Raw genomic sequence first — 22,231 nt, 5'->3', positions numbered from 1 at the left:
AAACCTTAGGAAGAGCAATAGGCAACATAGTCACCATGATTGCCACCAGCTGTGGAAAAGGAACAAACCCAGCCACCACTGTCGCCAAGTGTGATTTCAGATTTCCATGGAAAATATGGTCAATTAAATACCTCACCATGTGGTACTTTCTGACTATCAAAAGAAATGCTTTCAGGGCCCTGGGGAGATATCTCAGTAGGCAAAGTGCTTGTCTTGCAAACCTGAGGACCTGAGTTCAATCCCCAGAAAAAAAATGCCAGATATAGTGGTCAGCAACGGTAATAGCAGTGCAGGACGCGAAGAGAGGAAGACTCCTGTGACTAGTCTGGCCTGATTGGTTAGTGTGAGGACAGTGAGTGACCCTGCCTCCACATAAAAATGATAAACAGCTCTCCTGAAGAGGACATCCAAAACTGTCATGTGGCACACACACACACACACACACACACACACACACACACACACGTGAAGCCACACACACATGCACAAATGCATACACACATGCACACACATTTTGAAAGTCTTTCAATATGCATCCTTTAATGTGCCCTAACTTGCTAAAGTAGTGAAGAAAGTTGACTAAATATAAAACTGAAAAAACTGACCATTGGATAAACTGAAAAACTTATTACAGGTCATCTTGGGGTGGACACCACACCCAAGGATCAGCACCCCCAACTTAGATCTCTCTATAGTTCCCACATTTGACACTGAAGAAATACTTGAATTTGCCTCTTGAAAGCAGAATAGAATAACCTCATGTAGGAAAAAAGGAAACTAGACTTACTTCTCTCACCATGCACAAAAATCAATACCAAGTGGATTGAAAATCTCAATATATGACCTAAAACTTGAAAACTGAAAGAAAATATAAGGGGAATTCTTTATGATACAGGAGTCGGGAAAGACTTCCTGAACAAAACCCCAGTAGCCCAAGAAATTAAGCTATCACTCAACTAGTAGGATCTAATGAAGCGAAAGGCTTTTGTGCAGACAAACATACCATAAACAGAGCCAACAGACTACCTGTAGAATGGGAGAAAATCTTGGCTAGCTATACCGCTGACAGAAACCTAATATCTCGAATCTACAAAGAATTCAAAAAACTAACTAATAAAAAAAAAATCAAACAATCCACTTAAAAAAAAAATGGGGCTGAGTACTGAATAGGGAATTCTCAATGGGAGATATATAAAACGCTAATATTCACACCTAAGAAAATGTTCAACCTTCTTAACCATCAAAGAAATGCAAATTAAAACAACTATGAGATTCCACCTTACTACAGTCAGGAAAACCATTGTTAATTTAGAGAGACTTTGATGAGTGTAGCCTCTCTTTTGGCCAAAAACTAGTTGGATCCTCTCACTGGAGTCCACAGGATTCTGACTTGGTTCCTGGTTCTAGCTATGGGTTCATTTCCACTGAGCAGATCTGTTACCCAATGAGAAAGCCATTGTTTACCCCCGTAGGCTGGATGCCACCATCGCACAGCTGTGTACATTTTTTCAGGCTGATTGCTTTCCCATAGCAGTGTCTCCAGCTTGCTCACAGCATTGCTGGCTATTTTACTCCAGGAGCTCATGTAGTACTTCCCAGCACTGTACGTGCTAAGCATCTGGAAGCAAGCTTCCTTCCATGTTCAGCCAGAACTCTTGATGCTCTGCACTGATAGCATGCGCTGTCTGTAGCCATAGGGTCTTACCTTTCACTTCAGGTAGGTAATCAAGAGCTTTGTTCTGGAGACCTCATAGGTCTCTCTGATCAGCAGTCCAAAGTGTGTTGTAACCAGTTTCTGGTACTGGAATTGCAACCCAGGGCCAAACGTTTTATGGTGAGGCTGCATCTCACCCACTCCCGGGCTCTTCTTACCAGATGAGCCCTCTATGCTTCAGGAGAAAGGTTTCTATGGTACTAATTCATTTTGGATTTGGTGTTGTGTATATCCCCTTCACCTTCACATTCCCCTTCCCCCAAACCCTTCCAGCCCTCTTAACTGTCCCTCAAGTTGTTTGTCACGTATGCCTGCAACTTAACCTGTTCCAGATTGGGAACTACAGATGAGGGAGAACATGTGGCTTTGTCTTTCTGTGATTGTGTCAATTCCTACAATCTGTTCTAATTTTCTTAAAACTTTCTTTATTTTTCTTTATTGCTGAGTAGAATTCCATTGTGTACACCTGAGTAGAATTCCATTGTGTACACGTACCACAACTTCATTATCCATTTGTCAAACAATAGACACCTGGGCCAATTGCAGTTCTTAGCGTAAGCAATTATAAAGTTTGTTGAACAAATATCTCCACAGTGAAGAGTAGATCTTTCAGGGTAGAGTAATGGCTGAGTCAGTTCATAGCTCTATTCTCATCTTTTCTCAGGAGTCTCCATATTGATTTCCATAGTGGTTGTATAGTTTGCACTCCCACCAGCAGTGAATGGCATGTTCATATAAAGTTTTCTCTAAATAAAAAGAATAAGGAAAGAAAGAAAGGAATTCAGAAGCTTCTGAGAGCTCTTCAGAGAACTCAATTCTGAAGTAACTTAAAACACACTCACTAAGGCTTAGGGAAATTTTTAGAAGAGGGGGTAGAAAGACTGTAAGAGCCACACATTGGGAGGAAATATCCAGTGGCATTGCTCCCTCCACAATGACTGACTACAACTTTCACCACTCATAACCCACAGCTCCACGGCAAACACCAGCAATCCCACTGAGGAGGGCCCTTGTGGAATAGAGGCAGGGAGGAGGATATGTGACATATATGATGCTACAAACATATAATGTATCCATACCATGTTTCTACCATATATGTGTGTGTGTGTGTGTGTGTTTGTGTATATATATATATATATATATAATATGAATATATATTTGTATATATATGAATATATTAATATATTCATATATACACTATATATGAATTAACATAATATCCACCATTACATTTTCAAGAAACTCATTCTCTGCCAACTGAGCTAACAGACTGCATCATTACATTTTTTAAAATATTTTTTGTTCATTTTTATTTATTTGAGAGTGACAGAGATAGAGGGAGAGAAATAGACACATAGAGAGAGAGAGAGAGAGAGAGAATGGGCGTGCCAGGACTTCCAGCCACTGCAAACAAACTCCAGAGGCATGCGCCCCCTTGTGCATCTGGCTAATGTGGGTCCTGGGGAATTGAGCCTCAAACCGGGGTCCTTAGGCTTCACAGGCAAGCGCTTAACCGCTAAGCCATATCTCCAGTCCATCAATACATTTGTAATATACTCTCTCTGTAGTTGTTTATGTTAAAGCATCATAATGCCACAAAAAAGTGAAAGACGTGGGCCACAGGGATGGCTTAGCTGTTAAGGCATTTGCCTGCAGAGCCAAAGGACCCAGGTTCAATTCCCCAGTACTCACATAAGCCAGACATACAAGGGGGCACATGCATCTAGAGTTCATTTGCAGTGGCTTAGAGGCCCTGCCATGCCCATTCTCTCTCTGTCTATGTCCTCTCTCTATCTCTCTGCTCATAAATAAATAAATAAATAAATTCAAAAAAAATTTAAAAATGGAAGACTTGTGCCTGTTGTCTACCTAGGACAGAAGGTTTGTCCTGATTTCTATACAAGGTCACTATAAGATATGCTAGGCTGTGCTTCCCAGAAGAAATGGGATGTCTCAGTCCAGACCTTAAATTGAGTAGGAGCTGTGTAGGAGAAAGCCATGACGCTCCAGGCACAGGGCAGAGCATACACAAAGGCACAGACACAAGGGAGTGTGGCACAGTGATGTAACTGAGATATGTCAATTTGGTTCTAAGCATCTGAAGTGTTGAGGAATCAAGAGAAGCCCCACCCATGGCACAAGCCAAGGCCAAATCACCAAGCACATTGAGCTTCATTTTTTTTTAAAACCTGAACTCAAAAAGCAATAAGGAATTTTAGAGAAATTTACATGTTTTGTGTTCATTGACAAAAATCTGCTTGAAGTGTGTTTGCAATCCTTAATATAGAGGAGCTCTCTTCTGGGACATATTGATGTAGTCAGGAAGTATGCCCCTGGGCGAAACTGCACATGGTTAGATGGACCATAGAAGAAAGTTCCTATACCAAACTGACACATCTTGTTCTCAAGGTAAGACAAATGCAGAAAGACATAAGCAACCCAAGGAAGAATTTAAAATGTAATCAACACACAGGATTTTACCATGTATCTGACCTACCACTACTTGTGTGAGATTTATTGATTATTTATTCATGTATTTATTTATCTATACTATGATTGACTCTATAGTTTAAGTTGTCCTGGTTGAAATAACTGCACATAATCTCCCAAACTTGTTCAAAGACCCATTGGGCCATTAGAGGCTAAAATATTTGCATATAAACTATAGTTAACATATGGTTTCTAATATTTGCACAAATAAAACTTACGAATATATTTTCAGTCTGGTGCATTTTCTCTTTGTCTTATGTACACAATACATAAAGAGTGTTGTTTTTAATAGATCCTAGGCATTAAACTAAAGTAATACTGGATGTCATTTTATTTATATAATCATGCATATTTAGAATTGAAAATAAAAGTAAACAAAATAAAAGCAATTTGAATCACTTTATAAGTCATAAGCAAATGTTTTATTTTGTTGATTGTTTATAACTTAAATCAAATCACATAAGATTTGCAGTATTTTTAAAATATTTTGCCATTGAACCTTATTCCACTAACATTTTAAACATTCTTGTTTATCAAAATACATTTTTGTAAATGTGATACTACATTTAATGAGTAAGCATGTCTTAACCAAGTACACACTGTAAGATATATAGATACATTTTTATAAATAATAAGCAACAATTATTTATGATTAAATACCATCTAAAGTCATTATAAAAGTGGAAATAAATTAGCAATAAATATATTTCATAGTCCAAATTTAGTTCATATTAATACGATCATAGTAAGGAGCTATCCTCATGCTAGGAGACTGTTCATCATCAGCCTCACTGGAGTGATTTATATGAGATGCTAAAATAATTGTGTGGTGGCTGGCAGACGGTACAGTGGTAAAGTTGCTTGTTTGCAAAGCCTTCTGGCCTAGGTTCAATTCCCCAACATCCTTGTAAAAGGCATATGCACAAAGTTATCCATGCATCTGGAGTTCATTTGTAGTGTCAAGTTGCCCTGATGTACCCATTCTCTCCCTCTCTTGCTCCTTATAAATAAATAAAAATATTTTTAAATGTTTTGTTCATACTCTGAGATCATTGCAAAGCAGAACAAAACTGTCAAATTGTGTGACTTTTCACTGCACCCATAAAAATTCAGAGCAAGCAGAGTGACCTTTACCCCTGCCAAGAGAGCTAGACAAACAGCTCAAGAAAGAAATCTTTTGTAAGATAGTCACTTAGTTCCTAGCATAGAACACCCTGAGCTGAGCTGCAAAGAAGATAAGAAATTTCCCAGAGGACTTTCCTGAAGACTCAAGGACAGAAACCATGGCAAAGGAGGAATTTTATGTCACTGAGTGCCCACAGTCTGGGCTGGAGTCAACAGGAGCCTCTCTTTATGCAGAGGTTCACCCAGTGGTTCCAATGACACAGCCAGGGATACTTTGGAGAGCTGAGAAATACTGACTTCTTTCCTGAAATGCTCAAGTGTAGATTTTCAATGGTCCAGAACAATTTTAGTATTCATGGGCACAGTCTTCTCTGTAAGGTCAGATCAGCTGGATTTGAATCAGAACATCATCTCTCAGTAACTATGTGAATTATTTTATTATTATTATTATTATTATTATTAGTGTGTGTGTGCATGTGTGTGTGTGTGTGCATGTGTGTGTGTGTGTGCATGTAACAGGCAGCTACATTTCCAAGTGTGTGCACATGCATGTGGAGGCCAGAGGACAACATTTGGTGTCATTCTTCAGAAACACACTGCACATTTTTTCTGAGATGGGGTCTTTAATTAGCTGGAGCTTGCCAAGTGGGATATATTTGTTTGGCAGCAATCCCCAGTGATCCTCCTGTCTCCACCTCACCAGCACTGGGATTATAAGTGCACACTACCACATATGGCATTTTTACATGGATTCTGATGATCAGACTCAGGTCTTCATAAATGTGAGGCAAGCACTTTAAAGAGCTCCCCCCGACAACCACCACCACCACACACCCCATTTAAAGTTTTTACAAGTCCCGGGCTTCATTTTCCACAGACAGTTGTCTAAGTGCATTTCAGGTTTGTTAAATAAAAATGAAGACAAAAATCTGAAACTAGTCTATAGACCTCATTTTAAAATGCAGTAGAAAGAAAGATAAAAGAAAAGGAAGGCAAACAAGGGGAGCTGGAAGAAGAGTAGAGGGAAATGAGTTCCAGAATGAACACCTGCATTTATACAGCATTAAAAATCAGCATCAACAAGCAAGCAGGGATCCTGAGGACTCCTCGGTGAGCCCGACAGACAAGAAGCCCACGCGTGTGCAGTAGTGGCCGACAGCCGCAGCAGGTATCCGGTTGTTCCCTGACTGAACATGAGGCCCACTCAGTGGGAGAGAACCTGATGTCTGGCACCAGAGACAAGGTAGAATTCCATGGTCAGGAAACAGACTTCAGACAGAAGTCCTGACAGCTTTCTGGAGGAGTGGGCTTGCACTCCAGGAATCTCTAAAATAACTTTGCACACCCCCTTTAACCCAAGCTGCTCTCACTCTGGGCGGGAGAATCTGCTTTATTTTACAAATGGCAGTGAGTGGAGGAGGAGAGTTGAGATTCATTGATAAGACAAGAAAGATAACTAACTGCTCATGACAAGTCTTGCTACCACTTCAACAACGTCTGTCAGAGCCCAGGAGAAACTGCAGAGGAGGCAGTGACATGAACACTGCTCTTGCTGCTAGCCTGGCAACCAGCTCCAGAGTGATGGTGACAGACATAGTGATCAATCAAATCCTATCAAAGCAGAAATAAGAGGCTACAAAGAACTCAACACTAAATCATACTGCCAACAGACCTGCCATGGCTCAGGGAACATTGCAGAAGGGCCAGAAAGCTGATTAGACCCACAGAGTGGGTAAGAAAGCCTGAGACATGGTCCCCCTGGTACCCCACAAGGACAAGGGTACTTGGGAACTGAACCTGAGCTGTTGGGCTTTACAAGCAAATCCTGAACTACTGAGCCATCTCTCCAGCCCACTTAAGCAGATTTTTTAAAATTCATGGATATGTGTGTACTTATTTATTTTTAAATTTTATTTTATTTTATTTTATGGTAACAATGCTGTGTGTATATTGAGTCTTCAGCATTTACTTAATGTAACTGAAAGAATTCACCTCTGACCAAAGTTTCTATGCTTCTCACTGCTCCCATACTAACATTTCTACTGTTTCTGACTTTGACATTTTTAACATTTATGTGTGATTGAAACATTATTTAGCTTTCTCTGATTCATTCCACTTCACATGAAACCCTCAAGATTCATCTATATTTTCATAACTGATATGATACAATTTAATGTAACCGAATAAAATCCAGTTTCTAAAAACCATTGCACCTACATATAAGAAATAGAGTCATTGTGGACGCGAGTAGTTAAGTCAAAATTAGGTCACGCTTGAGTAAACTGTGTCCCTAATCCCGTAGGACTGGTGTGCTTTATAAAAGGAAACTTGGTCACAGACATCGCACAGGGAGACTGCCAGGTAAAGATGGAGGAAAAGGCTGAGGTGTTCCGTCTGTAAACCATGTGTCACCAGATGGCCAGGAACTCACTAGAAGCCAGGAAGAAGTATTTTAACAGTTCCCCACCACCAGCCCCCACCTCCAAGCCCTCAGAGGGAACAGTCCTGCTTGGCACGATGATCCCACACTTCCTGTTTCCAGAGTTGTGAGAAAATAAATTTTGGTCTTTGTGTTACCTTGTTACAGCAGTCTGAGTGACTAATTCAAGGTTCGCCCAGGTCGTTTCCTTTCATCACTGACTCTCATTTACTTGGGTGATAAGTCTCAGTTCATCTACTAGCTAGCCTGAGGACATTTGGGATGCTTCTGGTTTGGGCTGATCACCACAAAGCCACGATGACATTTAAATCCAGATTTTCACATGAACACTTTTTTTTTTCATTTTCTTAAGATAAATAGGTATAAGATTATTCAGATGTATATAAAGGCATATTTAAGACTCTAAGAAATTTCCAATCTGTATGCTAAACAAACTTCCTCATTTGCATTCCTACAGATGCTATATATATTTATGCACTCTTAATCTTTGCTCAAATTTGACATCGTTTTAGTTTGTTTTGATTTTATTATCATTATTAGAGATGTAGTAGTTTGTCGTTTGAATTTTATTCTGTAAATATTGATGATGCCATGCATCTTTTACTGTGTTTAGCATTCTTATGTTTTCCTTGAAGTTTCTTTAAAACTCTTGTCTTTAAGCTGGGCATGGTGGCACATGCCTTTAATTCCAGCACTTGGGAGGCAGAGGTAGGAGGACTGCTAAGAGTTGGAGGTCACCCTGAGACTACATAATGAATTCAAGGTCAAGGTCAGCCTGAGCTAGAGTGAGACCCTGCCTCCGAAAAAAAAAAAAAAAAAAAAAAAAAACCTCTTATCTTTTATACTAGTTGTTTGCTTTCTTAATTTTTAAAGAATTTTAAAAATATATTCTAAATACGAGTCTTTTATCAGATACTTCTTTGTTTTGAGTGTGAATATGTGGCATACATGGATGTACAAATGTGCTCACAAATGTATGTGTGATGCATGTGAACTTATGTGTGTATTTGAGCCAGAGTCCAGCCAGGTGTTAGATTCAGGTATGCTGTCTGCCTCCTTTGATAGAGGGTCTCTCATTGCCCCAGAGCTCACCAGCTAGGCTGGACTGGGTGCCAGTGAGCTCCAGGACTCAGCACTTCCCCAGCACTGAGGTGATTGACACCCGCCACCGTATCAGGGATTTGCTTGAGTACTGGGGTCAATCTCAGGTCCTCGCGCTTGCAAGGCCAGCAGTTCACCATCTGAGTTTCCTCCCGAGCCCCTCAGATACCTCTGTAGGAAACATCTTAAGTCTTTCACTTTAATGTCGACAAAGAAACATTAATAAATTTCAACTTACCAATTTTCTAGTATGAGCCAAAATTTTAGCTTTAAATATGTGCACTCCTGGCCTGATTTAAGATCACAAACATTTCACTCATGGGGTTTGTTGCAGCTACCTTCACATTGCTGGCAGAAAACACCTGACCAAAAGCAGCTTGTGGGAGGAAAGGGTTTCTTTGGGCCTATAGACCAGAGGGGAAACTCCATAATCACAGGGGAAAATGTGGCATGAGCAGAGTCTGGACATTGCCTCCTGTCGATAGCAGGGGGCAATAGAAGCAAGAGGATGTGCCAAAAACTAGCAAAGGAAAGCTGGTTATAACACCCATAAGCTCACCGTCAACAGCATAATCCCTCCAGCAAATCTCCAATTCTCAAATTACCACTAGCTATACACCTAGCACTCAGAACACAAGAGTTTACAGGGGACACTTCATTCAAATCACCATCATTTTCTTGCAAGAATTTTAGAATTTTAGTCTGTACATCTAGTATATGATACATTTTTAATTTTTTATGTCATAAGATATAGGTCTTTTTTCCTCTGATTTGATAAAAATATTTATATTTACTTATTTTCAAGCAGAGAGACAGAGAGGAAAAGACAGAGGGACTGAGATTGGGCATCTCAGGGCCTCTAGCCAATGCCAATGAGCTTGGGATACATACGCCACTTGGTACACTTGGCTTTACATGGGAAACTGGGGAATTGAACTCTGGCCCTTCGGAAGCAAGTGATTTAACAACTGAGCAATCTCTCAAGCACTCCTCCATGTTTTTGTTGGGGTAAATGCACATCATATAAAATTTGCTATCTTTTTATTTGTATATATCAACTATGAAAATTATACAAAATAAGGCTAGTGAGATGGTGCAATGGTTAAAAGTGTTTGCTTGCAGAGCCTACTAGCCCAAGGTGCAATTTCTTACTATCTAAATAAACCAGATGCAAAGTGCCTGGGGCATGCATCTGTAATTTCAATAACATACCAATGGGAGGTGGAGCTAAGGAATCCAAAATTCATGGGCCAGCTTGTCTAGTGGGTGTGTTGTTTGCAACAAGAGAGTCTCACTCAAAGAAGGTGGTGCACAGACATCTCTGTTGTCCTCTGACCTCCGCAGGCATGCTGTGGCACCTATGTTCATACATGTGTGTAAGCATTATCTATAAAATTCTAGGCTGACAATCTTATTTTCTTTCAGAATTTCACAGCTATCATTCCACAGTTCTCTGGTAGAGATGATTTGCCATCCTGACCTTGGCTCTTCTCTGCTAAGTGCATCTTTTCTCTCTAGCTGCTCTGTCCACCTCTCTGTTTATTAACTGACCCAGGTGATGATGATAAATCCTGCATAAGAGCATTAATCAGTAAACTTAAGCCTCGTCAGTGACTGACACTGTACTCAGGACCACATTTGGGGATTTTTTTATTTCTCTAAATATTTCTACATTTTTACATATATTCTTACATGGGTCCTGTAAGCCATGTATAAATGTCTTTACCATGTTGGAAGCTTACCTCCAAATTTTTCTATGTGGTCCAGAAAATAATTTAGCCCATTTCCTAATACTCTCCATAGCACTCCATGTCTCCTAAGCTTCCCCAGTTGCTGACTCCTGTAATTGTTGACTCCTAAAAGCTTGGGTAGAGCCTGGGATCATTCTTACTCTTTACCTGTGATTCCTTCCCTTACCTCCACAGCTTCCTCAGATGCATTAGCTAAACTATATTTAGCCAAAGATTTGAAGTAGGTATGCTGGCATATCTTTGGAGCTTTTTTTTTTTCTTCCTGCAACCTTCTTCTCATCAACATCATTTGTGATGGGAGCCATAGATCCTTGTCCTATCCAACTGCCCACTCTGTCTCCACTAGTCTTGCCTACATTCTTTTTCCTGCATCATGACCTACACACTCGAGGCAATAAGCAGAGGTAACTGTTTGGCCAAGCTTGCTTAATCCCCAGCCTGCCTGGCCTTCACTACCTGTTCTCCAGTACCTGAAAAGCATTGCCCATGCATTCTTTTGCTTAACAACTTTATTTTTTTTATTTTTAAGCCTGGTGGGAACATTGATGCCATTTCACTCCGTCTTGCTATAAGTCAAAGTGCAGATATCTACTTTTGATCCAAACACTATATTCACAAGACTTCAGAAAGCAGCAACTAAGGGACTTTAACAGTTAACTATAGACTCAACTGCTGTGGCCTTGTCTGTGTCCATGAGCCCACACACAGTAATGGCTTTCCATTCTTTAAAAAAAAAAAAATGTCACCATTAAAAAAGTTTAGTGACCAAAACCATCTGATTCAGTAAGACTGGAACATTCTTCATGTTGAACATCTGTTTGGATTTTAGCAGAGTCTTTGGGTCCCGAGGCTTGAAATTTAAAAATGAGATTATGTGGTCATTTGCAATTCAAATAAAATTAATATTACTTACAGGGACAAAGTCTGAAATCATCTGAATTGAATGAATTAAGTGTAGTCTTTTATGGGTCTAACATGGCAAAATGAAGGAGAAAATTAGCTCAAATTTAAATATAAATATTTTCTCTGTCTGCAAATCACTTACATGTACATTTCATTTCTTTTATGTGTGTCTTCAAATAACTCAGCACACACAATCAAGAAAATTCACTTAGAAGATGATGGAAAACACCCAGACTTAACAAGAATTCTCCCGGGCATTTTTTCACCCTTTTGATTAATAGTGCTCAGACAAACTACTCAATTAAATTTGTTCATCAAGTGATTATAGAGTTACAAAGCTTTTATTTCAGCTCATTTCTTCTAAGAAAAAAACAAAAAAAAACCAAAAAAAACAGATAAGGGAAGCCAAACACTGAATGGAGAAAATAGCAATTGCTAAACTAGGAGAGGAAATGTGCTTGATATTTATGAAAAAGAAATTCTTCTCCTTAATGACAAATGATATGTAGATGGGTTCAGATGTGAGGCTGGACTCTACCGTGCCATCTAATTGCCAGCCCGAGGAAGGGCTGCACATGGAGAAGGGTGGAATCAAGTCTGATGGAGAACAGGGCACGCTACTTGGGTCTCAGCCACTGCCCCCAACTCGGTCTATACTTCCCCCTCTTAGCCTGTCCTTCCAATGGCAGTGGTTTCAATTTTCTCAGATATATATATATATATATATATATATATATATATATATATATCTTATACTTGTGCACAAATGTTCATATCACTTTTATTTATAATAGCCCAAACAACAAAATAAACCAAAATATCCAACACATGGATAAATAATTGTAGTATGTTCGTATAATTAAACCTAGCCAGCAATAAAAAGGAATTAGCTTTTTATCCATGACATGACATGAATGAATCTTAAAATAATTGTAGAGTTAAAAATCATTAACATGTAAATACTGTATAATTACACTTATATAGTGTTTTAGGAAATACAGACCGTTCCATGGCAACAGTAAACAGATCGCTGTTTGCTTGGTGATGGGGACACAGTGGGGGTGTGAGGAGAAAAAATAGGGAGTGATAAAATGGTTTCCATGGAAATTTGGGTGGAAAGGTCTTTGTATTGATATTGTACCAGTGTACATAAACTGTATGCTTTCATATGTGAAATTTTGTGTTAATTATATCTCAATAAAGTGGTTAAAAATTCTTTTGAAATGTGGATGAAATGTCTTTTACTCTTTGGAGCAGTTTGTTTACTCGGTGCTATGGAACAAACGTAGTTATAAATGAAACAAACCTAGTCCCATCCACGCTTTTGTTCTGCGAAGGGGCATTTAGTGAGGACCGGTGGGAGAGGTGTGGATCCTCCCCACGTAAGCCAGAGGCACATGGTGGTGCATGCTTCTGGAGTTTATTTATAGTGTCTAGAGACCCTGGCATCCCCAGCCTCTCCCTCCCCTCCTCTCAAACTAGTAAATAATAAAGTATAAAACAGAATTATATTAAATAAAACACAAGACCAACCACTATTTTCTGTAAAGTAACTAGAAAATAGAAGTTGTATCATTATGTACTTGGAGAGTCTTGTTTTGTTTACTTGTTGTGTTTTATGTATCCATAGTATACCAAGTTCCAAAATAATCCATAATAGTAACAATAATGACAAGTTAAACAATAATGGCTGTTGTAGTCAGCTCCATGCTACTGGAATGACCCTCCAAACCAGGCACAATTTATGAGAGGAAGAGGTTTACTTTAAGCTTACAGATCCAGGGGAATTTCCATAAGGGCAGAAGCTGAACCCCTTTCGCAGAAAGAAAAACCCACCACCAGCCAGCATCACAAACAAGCAAGCAACTCTGCCCAGCAGGACTCACTCCGCATGCCTTAGGCTGGTTTTCAGATCTCACTGCAAACACACCTTTGCCCTGGACCCCAGGATCCACCCCGGTGATTCTCTGCTAGTTGGACAACTGAAAAGCCAAGTTGTAAGCTTCAATAAAACATTGTTCTACTGGAGGACATATACTGGAACTACCACAATGACCCACTCTCAGAACGTTACTTTGTACCTGGAAATCTGCTACATGCTTCATGAAGACTGCCAAATGCAGCCTGCCCAGCAGCCTTGTGAGGTAGGCCTCAAGCCTGCCTCCACTTCATAGATGGGGAAGCTAAGATCAGAAGGCTTCACTGATTGGTGGTCTCATGTTGAATATCAGTGATGCAACTTCACTGCCTTCAGTTTCTTTAGTACTGACTACCCCACCAAGCAAATGCCATGAGTTTCCCCATTAAATATGTCTTCATTTTCCCAGCATTAATTGTAACCTGACAAGTTTATTTAATTTAATTTATTTATTTATTTTTTTTTCATTTAGATGTAGGTTCTCACTCTAGGCCAGGCTGACCTCGAAACTCACTCAACAGGCTCAGGCTGGCCTTGAACTCATGGTGATCCTCCTACCTCAGCCTCCCAATTAAGGGCAAGCACCACCATGCCCAGCTACAATCTGATTTTATGTAGTTATTTCCCACCTGCCTACCATTAGTGTCAGAATTCCAGGAGAAAGTACTGAGTTCCACCCTTAGAGATGTGAGCGGTAAAAGGAGATTACCATTCAATACAAAGTGAATGCGTGGCCACTGAAAACAAACTTGTGGGACTGGAGAAATGGCTTAGCAGTTAGGGTAAAGCCTAACTACCTGGGTCCAATTTGCCAGTACAAAAAGCCAGAGGCACAGGAGCAGATAAATCAGGAGCTCATTTGCATCAGCTGGAGGCCTATTTATCATTCTCTCTCTCCTTGTAAGTAAATATATATATAGTTTTGATTTTTCAAGGTAGGGTCTCACTCTAGCCCAGGCTGTCCTGGAATTCACTATGGAGTCTCAGGGTGGCCTCGAACTCACAGCGATCCTCCTACCTCTGCCTCCAGAGTTCTGGGATTAAAGGCCTGCACCACCACACCTGGCTATAAATAACTTTTTAAAAGGAAACAAACTTGTTCAAGTACACAGCGGTAAGGGGTGCCAAGGCTAACTCTCAGGCTAACACTGTCCCATGATGCCATCATGCATGCCCCTGTGGAAGCTGAGTAGTTCTGCGCTGTGCTGCACTTGTCCTCCAGAAAGCAGAGAGTTGTGGACATGGACCGGCTGAGTCTGAAAGAATGTGCCTGGGCTGTCAGTGTGTTAAGTGTGCCGCACTTAAACCTAAGACCCACTGCACAGCCCGGCTCTTTACTGTTGAGGAAGACCTATAGAAGCTTGGAGTGGAAAGCATTCAGCAGCGCAAAAGGTTCAATTCACTTCCTGGTGGATTTGTCCAACTGACGTCTTCAGAGTCTTTCATACCGAAGCTTTCCAATGAGCTGTTGTAATTAAAGCCCCACACCCTTCACTGGCACAGCTCTCCGTAGTCTCTAAGGGACTTTTACATGCATACCTTCACTGAAGCCCACAGCATTTCTCAAAATCAGCAAGACAGATTTGAGCTCATATATGAAGAAGGGAAGGGTCTGGGGCTCGAAATGGCTTGCTTATGCGCACACAGAGAAGCTGATCAGCTGTTCAGACATCCTACTTCTTACACTTGTTTTATTTTTGGCAGCTTCTCCACTGCAAGGCATGGGAAAATACAGTGTGAGCCAAGTCTTTGAGACCACCTGCCCTGAACAAATGTTGAGCTGACATCTGAGCTGAGGTGGCCATTGCTCGAGTAACTCCCTGTGATTCACTCTTGGCCCTAACCTCAGACTCCTTGCTTTTACCTAAAATGCTCCTCTGAGCGCAATGTGGAGCCATGGTGATAGGAGGGACAAATGTGTGAGGGCTGCGAGGGAAGGCTTCGACCCAGGCCTTGGTCATCCTCCGCTCACCATGACCCAGGCCAGTGTCACTTCCATTCCTGTCAAGTGAGGTGAAATCAATTTAGGAAAGGTGGAGAATCTCCAGTACACTGGAATATAATGTCCGAGCTGACTTTTGATTGATTTAAAGTTTATTCTGAACTATACTTTTATGTTACAGTCCTCTCTCTTTTGTTTCTGTGTCTGTATATCTCTAAGTAGTTCATCTGGTCTTCCATCATTCCTTTCTTTTACCTTTATTTTATTTCCTCTTTCTTTCATTGGTGATCACTTTTATTGGAATAATCTTCAGAGCTCTAGTGGGATATGCTATTCCACTTTTTGTTTCTACTAAAACCAAGACTATGCCAAGTAAAATGCTGCATTTTGTTAGTGAGAAATTAGTTGGTTGGGGGAGGGTTTTTTAGATTGTACTTTATCATAGAAAGGTAAACAACATGAATATTTTTTTAGATGGATTTTTATCACAAGTCCAAGTATATACATTTCCTTACATATTATTTCCTTTGGACAAAAATATAATATACCTATCTGGGCATGGTGGTGCACGCCTTTAATCCCAGCACTCGGAAGGCAGAGGTCCGAGGATTGCCATGAGTTTGAGGCCACCCTGAGACTACATAGTGAATTGCAGGTCAGCCTGAGCTAGAGTGAAACTCTCTTTATATATAATATACACATATATTATACCAATGGGATAGAATTATATGAAAAAATAGGCATTATATGTTTAACACATAAAAGTTATTATTATTAATTGTTTTAAATCCAAGGCTAAGTACTCAGAGAGTTTCAAAAGTAGAGGCTTGAAAAATATTGTGCCAAAGCATGTCCCAATTAACACTCTTGGACTCTACTAAATTTGACAGAATTTAAAATGTGAAAATTGAATAAGCACATATCCATAGAGCATTCTTATAAATAGATAAATGTGACAAAGGAGAATTAGTACCTAGACTATTTTTAATCTTTACAAAACATATTAGAGAGATGAGTAATTCCCAATCACATCAACCCCCATCACCCAACTATTTACAGTGCATGCAATGAGTCTATGTGCGATGTTGACAAGGAAGGGCCTGCTCATGAGCTGAAGAGGATGCCAAGAAATTACTCTAGAAATACTAAGTCAGAGAGCTCCTTCCTGGCCCCCATGTTGTTCTTTCAAAATTCCTAGTATTTTGCCAAGTAAATGAATGTCATTCAGGAAAGCTAAGTGGTTTGAGAAAATTAACAAATATCAGAAAACATGAATGAATGGATATAATATTTGTTCACTTATTTTAAAACTTGCAGAGTTGAGATGTTTCTGTAAAATATTAATATCATATAGTAAGTACCATAGGTATACTGCTGTTATAAGTCAAAGTGGGTCATTATCTTAAAAGTCAACAAAAAGTATATTATTGACCACGGCTCTCTTGATTAATTATCCAGGTATTAGATGACATGGACAAGTTCAGGGATCCAACTACAGGATGATATGAAGATTGATTTGCTATATTTAAATGAGCTCTATGCTCATTCTCTAATGACAGATTCTTTCATTGGCTATTATCTTCTGTTGATATACTATTTATGTTGTCAAACTAACTTTGATTTCTGCATTAAAGCCTTCATAAACATCAGTGTTACCACAGGCCCAGTGTTACGGTTCCTTTGGTTGTGATGATGCCTGTGAATTCCGTCTTCACAAATGCAATTCTTAGAAATACTCATACAGGGTTGAGGAAATGTCTCTGTTGGCAAAGCTATTCAACAGAAGTTGAATCTCCCGAGTTTGAATCTCCAAAACCCAAATAAAAATGCTAGATGTGGTGGTGTGCACTTGAAGCCCCAGTGCTGGGGAGGAGGAATGCCTCGGGCTCTCGGGCTAGCTCGCCTAGTCAAACTGGTGATCCTCCACCTCAGCAAGTCACCCTGCCTCAAAGAAGAGAGCCACTGAAGAAAGTACCCAACATCAACTTGTGGCCTACACACACACACACACACACACACACACACACACACACACACATATTTGCCACATACTCATACACATGCAATAAAAAAATTCCAAAAATATTCCTAGAAAATTCTTTCTCTATCTTTTTCATGATATTCTAAAAGAAGTTTTCATGTGAAAGTCACATTTTAGAAGCCATAGCTTCTAAAATATATAAAATATATCTATCAATCTTACCCTCCTACTTTGGTATAGTATAAAAAGATGAAAAGAATCAATGGAAAAGTAATAAAATCCACAGTAGAACTAAAAGCACTAATAGCTTGGGCTATCTGGACCAAATAAAATGATAGAGATGAAAAGGAGGCAATATGAGGCAGGAGCCTTTCCTTACACAATGCTCTGAAAGAAGTGCACTGGGCTTTCTCTGACACTTCTTCGTCACTCAAAGCTGCATTCCGACCTGGTCTCCCTTGGGTCTCTGTGAGGCTACATAAACGGCAGGCATAGTTAGAGGCTGACGGATGATCATGTGGATGTGTAAAAGGCAACTCTCCTACTACAAGGTACCTCCCGATTTTGCTGTATCGTGTCTCAATTGCAAGTGCTGTGTCCCATCCCCAGGACTGTGACTCCTGCCATGACACTCTTTCCCTTCTTTCCCTTCCTGACCTGATGGTGACCATGGCTTCATTCTCTGCAGAGAAAGAGGTGGGGGAGAGAAAATGTGCACCATGGCCTCTAGCAAGGTGCACACAAACACCATAGACACATGCCACCTTGTGTACCTGGTCACCGCTACCTGTTGTTAGTTGCCTAACTGCTGCTCATATTTCTGTAATTTAGTTTTTGTTGTTGATAAGCTCTTTGCTAGTGCCATTTGCTTAATTATAAGGTCCTCAGTAATCACAGAAACAGGGTTGAGGATATGGATCAGCCGTTAAAGACACTTTCTTTCAAAGTCTGTCAGTCCAAGTTCTATTTCCCAGTACCCACATAAAGCCAGATGCACAAGGTGGTACATGCCTATGGGGTTCATTTGCAACAGCAAGAGGCCCTGATGTGCCCATTCATTTTCTTTTACTCCTGTCTCTCCCCACAAATAAATGTAGTCATGTATATAAATCCCAGAAGCACAGACATGTTTTGTTTGCTTGTTTACATTACTATATGTAATATTTACAATGACATAAGCAAGCAGATAGGTCACAAATACATGCATGCATTATAAATACATTTCACCAATACTTGCAAAGAATTGGGATTATTTTACTATACCACTTGGGAAGATTCTAAAAGTAGTTCATTTTATTCTGTTAATTTTCAAAGTGATTATTATTATTTTCGAGGTATTAATTTCAGGGGTCTCTTTCTAGTTCAGAATGACCTAAAACTCACTATGCCAGGGAGGCTTCAAACCCATAATGATAATACTACCTTGAACCTCCAAGTGATGTGATTACAGACATGTGCCTCCACACCTGACAGAGAGTGACAGTGAGAGAGAATGGGCACACCAAGTTCTCTAGCCACTGCAAGCAAACTCTAGATGCATGTACCACTTTGTGAATCTGACTTTACATGGGTACTGGGGAATCAAACTCAGGTCATTGGGCTTTATGGGCAAGTGCCTTAACTACTGAGCCATCTCTCCAGCCCCCAGAGTTATGTTTTTATTAGAAAGGTAAGGAAGGTATCCCAGAAGAGAAGGGGACTGAGCAAAAGGGAGTGTTCTTTAATATGAGAAGGCGTGGTTTAGCTGAGATGGAGTTACCCAGGCAGGGTCACAAGTGATGATAGATACAGAAGACACAGTAAAGGGAGGGTAACTGGGGGCAGAAAGAGCAGAGCTAGAGTCAAGTGAGTCTGTGAAGGAGTGACATTTGCAGTTAACAGTGGAACAATTTGGTTCCAGGAATTAAGAGACTTCGTCTCTGGTATATTCTTCCTCTGTGAACCAAGAAACAATGAAAATGTAAAAGGAGGGAAGGCTAAAGTTCTGACCATATTGTGACATAAGGAAAAAGACATCAATGATACTTTGAATTATAAGTCACCTGAAAAATTATTTCAGAGATGCCAAGCAGTTCTGAATATGTGTGAAGTATAGGTAAATCACACACATACTTAGAGGTGTTTGTCTGATTGGTTTGTGCAATGTCTTTATAGCCAGCAGAAGAGTGTGTTGCATTAATGAGAATGAAAATCTTCTCCCTTACCATATCTTTAAGCAGCCTGGTGTACAGACTTGCTCTTAGTCATTTCTGGATACAATAACAATCACTTAGACTGGTTAATGGGCACGCCAGGGCCTTCAGTCACTGCAAATGAACTCCAGACACATAAGCCAACATGTGCATCTGGCTAATGTGGGTCCTGAGGAATCGAACCTGGGTCCTTTGGCTGCAGGCAATCACCTTAGCCATCTCTGCAGTCCCTAATTTTATTCTCTTACATATGGATATCTAGCTTTCCCAGCACTGAATGCTGAAAAATCAATTTTTCCTCCAAAGTGTATTTTTGGCATCTTTGACAAAAACAGGTGACTATAGTAGTTAAATGGACTCATGCCTGAATATTATATTATTTCTGTCCCCTTGATCTGTGTGTCTGTTGTGTGCCATGCTACGTTATGACTATGGCTTTATAAGATTACTTGAAATCAAGTATCGTGGTACCCCGATACCTCCATCAGTACTCCTTCTGTAATGAGGAGAGTTTGGGCTATCTGGGCTCTTTCGTGCTTCCACATGTATTTCAAGATTATTTTTTGCTATTTCTGTGAAGAATGATAATAGGGTTTTGATTGTATTGCATTGAATCTGTATAGTTTTTTGGGTAAAATGGCTATTTCATTATATGTTGTCATGTTATATAAGAAGAATCTGATATTTATATGCTACTTTTGTATCCTGCCATTTTGCTAAAGTATTTAGCAGCTCTCAGAATTTTCCAGTCACTTTTTAGGGATATAACTTCCAAATAAAGATAGTTCAATTTCTTCCTAAACAATTTGTATTTTTTTCATTTCTTTATTTTTTTCACATTAGCTGGAATTTTATTTGGTTAAAACCTTAACATTGTCAGTATGAAAGAAATCCAGATGTGTAGCACTTTATCTTGCCATTTAAATTCTAGGCATCTCTCTCTCATTTTCTTTAAATGTTTGATTCTGGGTAAAATTTTATCAAAAAAACAGCATACACATATAGTCTAAAAACACAAACCATTGGAGAATGAAATATGAAATTGGGAGTGATTTTAGTTTTGGCAACCTCTGTTTTTTTTTAAGCTTATTAAGGACAATAGCAGAATAACAGGATCACTGGCTCTGAATCTAGGGATAGATATAAAATAAAACAAGAAACCCTGGATCCCCATGCAAGCTCAGGAACCTTATTCCTCACATACTCCACAGGAAACAACATGAGTACTTTCAGTAACAATTCAGAATTCAGGTTTACCTACTTGCCTCATCAGTGCAAGTTTAGAGTCATGTTTTTTTTTTTTTTTGACATTTATGAATATAAACTCAGGTTAGATAACAACTGCTTTTAAAAAGTACAGGAAAAGAAAGAAGTAATCATTTTTAAACTAAAATCTGTTATTTTTTCATTACTGTTCAACTTGCTACTCTTTAGCAAAAAGCAGTTTCCATAGTGTCCATCTCAGATCTTATTGCTTTACAGTCCTGGCATACCTTCCATTAAAAATAAAAAGATAAAGCATCAATCCAGTGATTAATTCGACATGGCTTTCATTGTGGGGGGGGGGAAGAGTTGGCAAAGAGAAGAGAAAAACAGACAAAATGGTAACTTAAACACTTCAACATACAATGGTTTTCTCAGAGAGAGAGAGAGAGAGAGAGAGAGAGGGAGGGAGAGAGAGAGAGTATTTTCAACAAGTGGAAACAAACACTGAAAGCCCATGAGTCAGGCCATAGCCAATACCATGTTGTATCTTATGTAGCTTTCTATTTTCCCCTTCTTTTTTGCTTTTTTATTTTTTTAATAAAATCTCTCCCCAAACCATCATCACTTTTAATCTTCCCCAGACTGGGCTTCGTCTTCAGACCCTTCATCTCCAGACTTCTCGGGTGGAGGACTTGCAGACGCCTTCTTTCCTAGAGGGCTCTCCAGCTCATCTTCTTCTTCTTTGGGAGAAGGCGTCTTTTCCTTTGACACCTTTGAAGCTGTGGGGCGGCCCACCTTTCTTTTGCCTTTTACTGGACTTGGCGTCACTGTAGCCTTTAGTCTGGGTTTTAGCATTTTTTGCTCTTTTCTCTCAGGTTTGGACTTCTTAGCCATCTTTTTGTTTTTCTTTTTTGAACTTCCATAGTCACTGTCATCATCATCTTCCATTAGGAAATCCTCATCGCTGCCAGAATCTTTTTCCTGGAATGGTGCCTCGTCTTCTTCCTCTGGCTCTTCCTCACTGCCCACATCCTCCAAGAGCATCTCTCTCTGTTTAGATGCTGCAGAAGCCAAGGACCCGGACACCCCCCCACAGGCCCCGCGTGCTCGGTGCCCCCCCAACTTCGGTTGGTGGGGCCGCTGCGGCCAGCACCTCCCCCCCATCTCTTCAAAATGATTTCTTCATTTTTTTTTTTAATTTTTATTTATTTATTTATTTGAGAGTGACAGACACAGAGAGAAGGACAGATGGAGAGAGAGAGAATGGGCGCGCCAGGGCTTCCAGCCTCTGCAAACGAACTCCAGACGCGTGCGCCCCCTTGTGCATCTGGCTAACGTGGGATCTGGGGAACTGAGCCTCGAACCGGGGTCCTTAGGCTTCACAGGCAAGCGTTTAACCGCTAAGCCATCTCTCCAGCCCTATTTCTTCATTTTTTAACTACAAAATTGTATGCCTATTTGGAAAACC

General features: G+C 40.0%; 1 protein-coding gene across 1 annotated transcript; it reads right to left on the bottom strand.

Moving 5' to 3' along the window:
* Positions 1–21,352: 21,352 nt before the first annotated feature.
* On the bottom strand, positions 21,353–21,927 carry LOC101600257 (nuclear ubiquitous casein and cyclin-dependent kinase substrate 1-like). Its single transcript, XM_045147371.1, has one exon. The coding sequence runs from the start codon at positions 21,925–21,927 to the stop codon at positions 21,391–21,393; it is 537 nt and encodes a 178-aa protein (XP_045003306.1). The 3' UTR covers positions 21,353–21,390.
* Between the last annotated feature and the right edge of the window lie 304 nt (positions 21,928–22,231).

This window comes from Jaculus jaculus, chromosome 4 (assembly GCF_020740685.1).
Source record: "Jaculus jaculus isolate mJacJac1 chromosome 4, mJacJac1.mat.Y.cur, whole genome shotgun sequence".
Taxonomy (NCBI): domain Eukaryota; kingdom Metazoa; phylum Chordata; class Mammalia; order Rodentia; family Dipodidae; genus Jaculus; species Jaculus jaculus.
This window is presented reverse-complemented; position numbering and strand designations above follow the sequence as displayed.